An 8759-nucleotide genomic window follows, 5' to 3' on the forward strand; every position below is an offset into this window, starting at 1 on the left:
GTTTTCAATTTATTTATATTTTTAATGTTTTATTGGACCCATAATTCATGTCTTTGTTTATTGCTGCAGACGTTGTTATATCTGATTGGAGTGAGCAAAAGGACTCTATTATATTAAAATATTTTATATGCGTATTACTAATAAACCCTATAATTTTAAAACTTGGTTTGTTTCCTCTACCACGGTATAAAGTTTGCTTATTAAGCCTTACTCCTTAATTCAAATCTCTACTATAGTCCAATGCTTAATTTTGTTTTTTTGTTAGTTGAAAAAGAAGTGCAGACAAAAAGAAGCAGATGGTCCCTTTGTGATTGAATGAAGAAAAAAGGAGTTTAGAGAACAATACATGAATAGGTGTACGCTAATAAAACACATTCGAACCACCTGCTGCCAGTGTCTTTCAAATAGATTTTGTTGCATATTTAGAAAATTAACAATCAATGTATCCTTGAGTTTAATAAAAAAAGAAAGTATATATTTTACTGAATCTAAAGCACAAACATGTTTTTTTTAAAATACTTATTCCCTTATCCACTTTACAAAACAAGCGTATACCATGTTTCTTTTATGCAAAATATATTAAAAAATCCACATAACCTTGTTTTATAATGTAAAATACACATAAACATAGCAGATTTAGTGCCATATGCATAGAAAATATTACATTACTTTGTGAAGAACATTTATTTTTTTGTAAATGATTTATATGCTAAGAAATCTAAAATTGTTGTTTTTAACACCGTTTTCTAATTATGCTTGGTGTTTTTGTTTGTTTGTATGTTTGTTTGTTTAGGGATTTTCTCTTCAGCAAGAATATCAAAATCTAATTAACCCAACATCTACAGCGGCCCAGGTTGTCACACAAGCAATGGAATATGTTCGTTCAGGTTGCAGGAATCCTCCAGGACAAACTGTAGAATGGAACAATGACTACTGCAGTAATGGGTGAGTAGCCGACCAGCACACTCTAGTGGTTTTAGGAATTCATAAATGGAAATAGATTTCTGGAACTCTAGGCATCTTGTTTTGCTTATTTGTTTTCTTGTTTTTGTACACTTGTCTTTTGTGGCAGTTGCATTAGTTACATTCTGACAAATTAGATTTTTCATTGTCAATAGGCTGAGCAATAAATCAGTGTCATGTTTTGGAATATCCTTCTGGCAAACTAATAAGTACATCAGTAGGAAAATAAGTAAATATTGAATTAATTTAATTATAGAGCAGTGTGTTTGCATATTACTTATGACCGAAATGTTTCATTTCACCTAAATATTTTTTTATATTTCAATTCATTCTTCATCTAGATTGTAAGTTTACTGGTTGTATTGTTAGCACTTTTGTGGTTAAAAAACAATTAGTATAACATTATTAAATAATCAAATATTGGATATTTTATAAATTATATAAATAAAATACCCGTATTGTGCTGAAAAAGGTCCTAAAATGTAGCTGTCTGTTTCATGTTGCTTCCTGCAAAACTTTGTGTGAAATTTTTAATCTCATACAGGAGGCTGCTGGTAGTGTTATTTGTTGGCATTATGAGTCAATTAAAAGAATATTATAGCATTAGGAATACAAATATGTATTCCTTACACTAAAGTGTACTGCTCCCTATTTATACACAAGGCCCCCTAAATTAAATTAAATAATAAAAAAAAGTTTAGTTACCACTTTTTTAGCATCAAGACTCACTCCCTGCAGCTATCCACTCTGCCTACTGTGACAATTTCCAGGAATCTTTCTTCTTTTCATCTTCCCATCCAATCTAATGCTTCTCATGAAGAAGCAATTGGAATGAGACGCACATTTGCAGCAAGCACCTCGCTCGTACAATCACATGGTTTATAGAATCCAGCGATACGCATAAGAGGATATTTACAGTCCTCATGCATGTAACCGAGTCTAACTCTGTTATACCAGGAGAAGCACCCTCAGGAAGCCAGCTACTAATATTCTGTATGTCAATTACTAAGATATCCTCATTCTATAATTGTAAAGCACTACGTAATGTGTTGGTGCCAAATAAGTAATAATAATAAATTGAGATGAAGTGGTCTTGGTGCATATAGTGGTCCTTTAACAGAGCAGGAGAGAAGAATGTCTAAAGTAAATACACCAATGGGGCCAAACGGACAAGGTTTTTTTTTTTAAGGAAATGTAGAGTGAGGCTGTGTGCAAAAGAATCTTATTGTGCAAAGAGTCTTGAAGCACTGTTAGTGGCACACATTTACATGTGGAAATAAAAAAACAATCCACACCCAATGGAGGTGTGGATATGACAGAGATTACACACTTCCTCCTGGCTATACTAATTCATAACCACCGAATGGGCACTGTGATAGGCACAAAGCTGGCAGTTGACACTCAGCCAATCACAGATGTCCATTGCTGTTCAGGCTAACACTTCCCCATTAGCCCAAGCAGCACATGGAATGTCTTGTTTAGCATTAAAACATGAAAAATAGTTTAACACTGAATGGAAGGATTGTGCCAGGGGACACCAGACTCTGTGACTACTTTAATGAGATGAAGCAGTTACACTGCTAATAGTGTCCCTTTAAGCTTGCTCATTATACAAATATGGGAGGTACCACACTAAGTAATAGCATTGACTGACAACTAGATTACATATGCTCATGCTGAATCATAATTCATTAAATGCATTAATTAAATTATAATGTGGCAATAAATGTATAATACGAGTCTACGTGGTGAAACAAGACTTATTTACATTTGCATTCTTTTATTATTTTTACAGGAACATGCAGAGAGACAAAGCATTGTATCTTACCTGATAACCCGAATCTTGGAGAGAAAAAACATCTTTCAGATGAAGAATGCAGGGACAACTTTTGTCAAAAGATTGCACTAAGCGATCAGGGCAATTCTGCATTTTTGTTAGGAAATACAAGTTGCTAAGCACTTAGGACATTTGCATTTGTGGTTTATCCACTCTGGGAAAAAAAAATAGTCTTGCTTCTTTCCTTTTACTTTTCAAAATTCTTTAATGAACATTTTCCTTGTACTTACTGAAAGAAAATCGGACCATTCAAATTTTATGTTGGTTTTGCTGTGAAGTGCTGCCTAACTAACTGCCTTAGCAACTGTAGACATCTCAGATAAAAGTCCTGGATTTTCCATTGGTTTTCATAATGGTTGTTTCTATAAATCGAATAAAGACTTTTTAAATGGCTTGATGTAGCACTCATAGCAAGATTGTATATAGCATATATGTTCTCTCTCCTAGAGTATAAAATGTGAATGTTTTTCTAGCTAAATTGAAATTTGAAACTGGTTCATTCTAGTCGGCGAATTTCAGAAACGGGGCAGAATTGACAAGCATTCATATTTTTACTTGTTTTTTTAATGCTTAATATGTCTATATTTTCAAAACATTTTGAAGAAAAGTTTCTCCAAGATAATAATAATAATTATTAATAATAAGAATATTATGAATCAAGAAATTGGCTTTGTGTCAATGATCCAATGAAAAAGTAATCTACGGTGTGGTGTAGAGAAATCAGACATGTTTATTTTGTACTGCGTTCAAATGGCATTTTGTATCACTTCTTGTGCAACTGTTAGTAAATGTCCTTATCTGTATAAAACTGCCAAATGCTTAAATGTTATTTTACTAGATGCAGAAACAGATTGGAAACAGCTAAATTATAACCTTGATATATGGCTATGTATTATTGTTTATCCATACTGTGTCTGTATTTAATCTTTTTTTTTATTTTATTTGAAGCCTGTTGCGCCTATTTATGAAATAATAAATCTAGGTGTTTGTAAGTATTTTTTTCTTAGCATTTTTAAATATGTTTCCTTTAGGTTTTCACATTTGCTGAAAAAAAAAAAATATTCCAAACTCATGTGAACACATTTCCTTTCAACTGTGATATTAAATAAAACCAAACTTGCATTTTTAAGCTACAAAATAAAAGTGATCATATTTTATTTTTTTTTGTTATATATAGTCACATGTGCTTGCCTGGGTCTAGACACTCCAGAAGTACACATTTTTGTTTAACAAAGATGTTACAACTGTTTGTGCTTTCTATACTGTAGTAAAATGATACAAGCCCATAGAACAAACAATGCTTTAAAGAAAATAGGATATTTTCTCTTAGGTCTTTAGGATTTTGGCTGTGTAACTTGGCAAGAGGGTAGTGATAAATTGTTCTTATAAGCTCTTATGATCACACGTCAAATCTAGCGAAAGAACCGTGAAGCATGGAAAAATGCCCTAGTTGTGCTGTATTTAACATGAATATGAAAGGTCTTTTGACAAATGAGAGAATTCCCTCAAGCCACATATCAGTCAAAATGTCTTTTTAAGTGAAAGGCAAATGGAGGAGAAGCAAAATCATATCTTTTCAGATTAATCATAGAACCTAAAAGTGTTCTTAGATGTTTGTATTATAGATGATCCTATGGTGTGTTTATTTTATTTCGGTTCTCGTGTTTAAAGTCATTAAAAAAATAAACTTCCAGGATATACTGAGATAGTATATTACTGTCTAGGAAATGAAAAAGTGTAGTATAGGAATTTATTTTTGTAAGTGAGTGTGTGCGTGTGTGTGTGTTTGTTTGTCTGTATATTTCTTTTAACAGGGTTTTTTTATATACAAAAGTAATACTTTTGGGAATATAATACTGGTACATCAATAGTCAGTTTTATAGCAAATAATTAACTGTCTTTTAAATAATTAACTTCAATTTTCAAATATTCTTAATGTCCATAAGTAGACATCGGTATATGAAGCTGTTGTGTACAATACCACTGGTGTCCTACTATACTGAAAGGGCAGAGCATATACATATGGTATTTCTGTGCCATCTGTGTACATATTTAGAATCTAACAATACATGGCATTACATAGTTAGTCACTTGATATTTGTGTTTCATGTACATTAGCAAGTGTACTTGCACAAAAATCTATAAAAAGAGTACTGAGGAGGATATTCACCACAAAAAAAAGGTCTTGCTGTCATTATGGAACTGATGACTTACTGTTAAACATTTTCCATTTCCAAATGTAAAAAGTATTCTATGGAGTTCAATACTCTGTGCTTTGATGTACCGTATATACTCGAGTATAAGCCGACCCGAATATAAGCCGAGGCCCCTAATTTTATCCCAAAAAACTGGGAAAACTTATTGACTCGAGTATAAGACTAGGGTGGGAAATGCAGCAGCTACTGGTAAATTTCTAAATAAAATTAGATCCTAAAAAAAATATATTAATTGAATATTTATTTACAGTGTGTGTATAATGAATGCAGTGTGTGCGTATGTGTGTGTGTATGAGTGCAGTGTGTGTGTATGAGTGCAGTGTGTGTGTGCATGAATGCAGTGTGTGTGTGTATGAATGCAGTGTGTGAATGCACTGTGTGCAGGGCCGGTGCAAGGATATTTGCCGCCGTAGGCAAAAAAAATGTTGCCGCCCCCTCCCCCCCATATGTCCTGACTTCCCCTCCTCCTCCCTCAGTGGTCCTTACCTCCCCACCCCCGTGTTCCTTCACCCCCCCCCCCCCAGTGGTCCTGATTCACCCCTCCCCTAGTGGTCCTTACCCTCCCCTCCCCTAGTGGTCCTTACTTCCCCCTCCCCTCCCATAATGGTCCTTATCCCACCCCCTCCCTCTCATAGTGGTCCTTATCCCCCCATCCCTCCCATAGTGGTCCATATACCCCCCCCCCTCCCTCCCATAGTGGTCCTTATACCCCCCCTCCCTCCCATAGTGGTCCTTATACCCCCCCTCCATCCCATAGTGGTCCTTATACCCCCCCTCCCTCCCATAGTGGTCCTTATCCCCCCCCTCCCTCCCATAGTGGTCCTTATACCCCCCCTCCCTCCCATAGTGGTCCTTATCCCCCCCCCTCCCTCCCATAGTGGTCCTTATCCCCCCTCCCTCCCATAGTGGTCCTTATACCCCCCCCTCCCTCCCATAGTGGTCCTTATACCCCCCCTCCCTCCCATAGTGGTCCTTATCCCCCCCCTCCCTCCCATAGTGGTCCTTATACCCCCCCTCCGTCCCATAATGGTCCTTATACCCCCCCTCCCTCCCATAGTGGTCCTTATACCCCCCCTCCCTCCCATAGTGGTCCTTATCCCCCCCCCTCCCTCCCATAGTGGTCCTTATACCCCCCCTCCCTCCCATAGTGGTCCTTATACCCCCCCTCCCTCCCATAGTGGTCCTTATACCCCCCCTCCCATAGTGGTCCTTATACCCCCCCCCTCCTATAGTGGTCCTTATAACCCTTTTTTTATTATTATTATTTTTTTATTATTATTTATTTTATTTATATATTTTTTTTTCGTCCCCCCTCCCTGCTTGATATATGGCAGGGAGGGGGGCTCCTTCCCTGGTGGTCCAGTGGCAGTTCAGTGGGGGGGAGAGGGGGCTGGCAGAGCTGTACTTACCTTTCCTGCAGCTCCTGTCAGCTCTCTCCTCCTCCGCGCGGTCTGTGCAGCTCCCTCTGTCAGCTCCCAGTGTAAGTCTCGCGAGAGCCGCGGCTCTCGCGAGACTTACACTGGGAGCTGACCGAGGTGCTGAACGGACGGCGCAGAGGAGGAGAGAGCTGACAGGAGCTGCAGGAAAGGTAAGTACAGCTCTGCCAGCACCCCTCTCCCCCCAGTCTGTATTATGGCAATGCAAATTGCCATAATACAGACTCTGACTCGAGTATAAGCCGAGTTGGGGTTTTTCAGCCCAAAAAATGGGCTGAAAAACTCGGCTTATACTCGAGTATATACGGTACTTCTACACAAATCTGAACAATACATTGCATATGAATCACATTCTGTGCGTTGTCAAATGGGAAAGTGCGCAAAGGATTGTCGAAAAAAAACAAATGCAGAAAATATCTTAAATGGACACTCCACTGGTCATATTTAAAAGAATAAAAATCACTATTTAGTAGATATATTTTCAATGAAATGCATGCATTAAATTCAATCATCTACTTATGCATTTTTCATTTCGGTTATATCTAAAGTAGCTTGCAAAACCTGGAGTACTCTTGACTGAAACCTTTGCAAGCCCTCCCTTTCTAACCCCTCCCAGACTTTTTTTGACTTCCTACTGCAGCTCAATGAGAAGTCTTTGCAAGGAAGGTGCTCTGTGCAATTGCTGCCTCTTGAGTTTATCTGCAAGGAGCTAAGCAACTAGGAAATGACAGGGCCAATTGACTGACTGGTAGTCAGGGGGTATAATAAGACTTTTAATTTATAAAACCGTCAATTTCCTATTAAAATCTGCAAAATCTGCAAAGACGTCATCAATGTGAAGTGCTTGAGGGGTGTGGAGTGCTCCCTTAAATGTTCTTGTCAATCAAAATTTACAAATGGCTACGTGCAGCGATTCTGTCGGTAATCTATGCTAATCTGCCAAAAACCAGAGCTGCCTGTTGGACTGTCAGATGATATATCTTTCTTAACCTATTTTACATTGTATTAAGTTTACACCACTAAAATAAGCACTTGCTATTAACATGGTGATCATAGCCTTCCAAGCAGCTGTTCAGCCTTGAAAACCCATTTCATGAAGGCCCTAACAAATTCTGATACCGCCATTTTTGACAATGCTATAGGCAAAATTACTCTAGTTCTGTCAAGCTGAATGAGAACTATTGACAAGTTTTTCCACAGATTCACAATGGTTTTGCATTTTTCAGTTAAAAGTAAAGGATGGTAGACTTAAACTATAAAATATTTTTATTCCTCATATTCTCAAGATAAGGATACATTTCTAGCTATTAGTGATGGCACATTGTATAGTAAACAAGCTGAAATCCTGTTCAAATAAACACAATTTTTAAATGAACTGTTCATGCAAAGAAGCAGCTTGTCAGCGGTTCGGTTTTTGCTTTTATTTATCGTGCATGCACATGCAGTGCCATATTGTCATTTTTTTTTTCTTTTTTAAAAGTAACTTGGAACCTTTCTTTTCAAATAACAGCAAATGTTTTCTCAATACATTATATAGAACCTTAAATATTAAAAGGCTTAAAAATACTGAGGACTGTAGAAAGGTTTTTCCGCAGATTCCTAATTGGATTGAGGTTTGTACTTCAATTGGGACATTCTAAAATGCTCAGGTTGTTGGTTTTAAACCAACACGTTATAGCTATGACTGTGTGTTTATACTCATTATGCTGTTGGGAGGTTAAACTCCACCTTAGTGTCAGGAGTCAGGAAATTGCCCCTCACTCCTCACCAGATTCTATTATCTCCATAATATAATGCTATGACTATCGGGATAAAGCCACTTTGGTTTTCACCTAAATATACTATTCTGCTTCAAAAATCTCTCGCTTTATTCTCAGCTGTGTCTGCCTACGCATTGGGCGAATTACAAAATAGGATGATATAGTTGTTTTTTTAGAAATGGATTTATACTCACCTTATGTCCTTAAAGCTTAGGATCTCACCAACTATTTCATAGGTTTAATTAAAACTACATTTTGGTAGGTAGACAATGTTCCCTTTATTTTATTTTTTATTTTTTTAAACTCTTTTATTAAAGTTTTAACAATTTAAAATAATACATACTATATGTTTAATAACATGTATAACAAATTAATTAAGGGTAATATAAACAGGGGAAAGGGTAAAGGGGTACTGATGAAGGGAAGTAAGATAAAAAGATAAACGTAAATTGTGTGCAAAAGTATGACCAAATACATTTTCAAGAAGTTGTTTTAAACCTTTTTTTTTTTTTAAATCTTTATTTTTGTTGTGCATGGAAATAACATA

The 8759-nt window shown here is 36.6% G+C and overlaps 1 protein-coding gene across 1 annotated transcript in view; it reads left to right on the forward strand.

The window, feature by feature from the left end:
• TOX (thymocyte selection associated high mobility group box) overlaps positions 1–3776 on the forward strand; it is a 283911-nt gene extending 280135 nt beyond the window's left edge. The window contains exons 8-9 of the mRNA XM_063450412.1: positions 794–945; positions 2759–3776. Coding sequence (XP_063306482.1) covers positions 794–945; positions 2759–2795 — 189 coding nt within the window. The 3' untranslated portion in view covers positions 2796–3776. The remainder of the gene's footprint in view (positions 1–793; positions 946–2758) is intronic.
• The last annotated feature ends 4983 nt before the right edge of the window (positions 3777–8759 follow it).

This window comes from Pelobates fuscus, chromosome 4 (assembly GCF_036172605.1).
Source record: "Pelobates fuscus isolate aPelFus1 chromosome 4, aPelFus1.pri, whole genome shotgun sequence".
In the NCBI taxonomy this organism is placed as follows: Eukaryota; Metazoa; Chordata; class Amphibia; order Anura; family Pelobatidae; genus Pelobates; species Pelobates fuscus.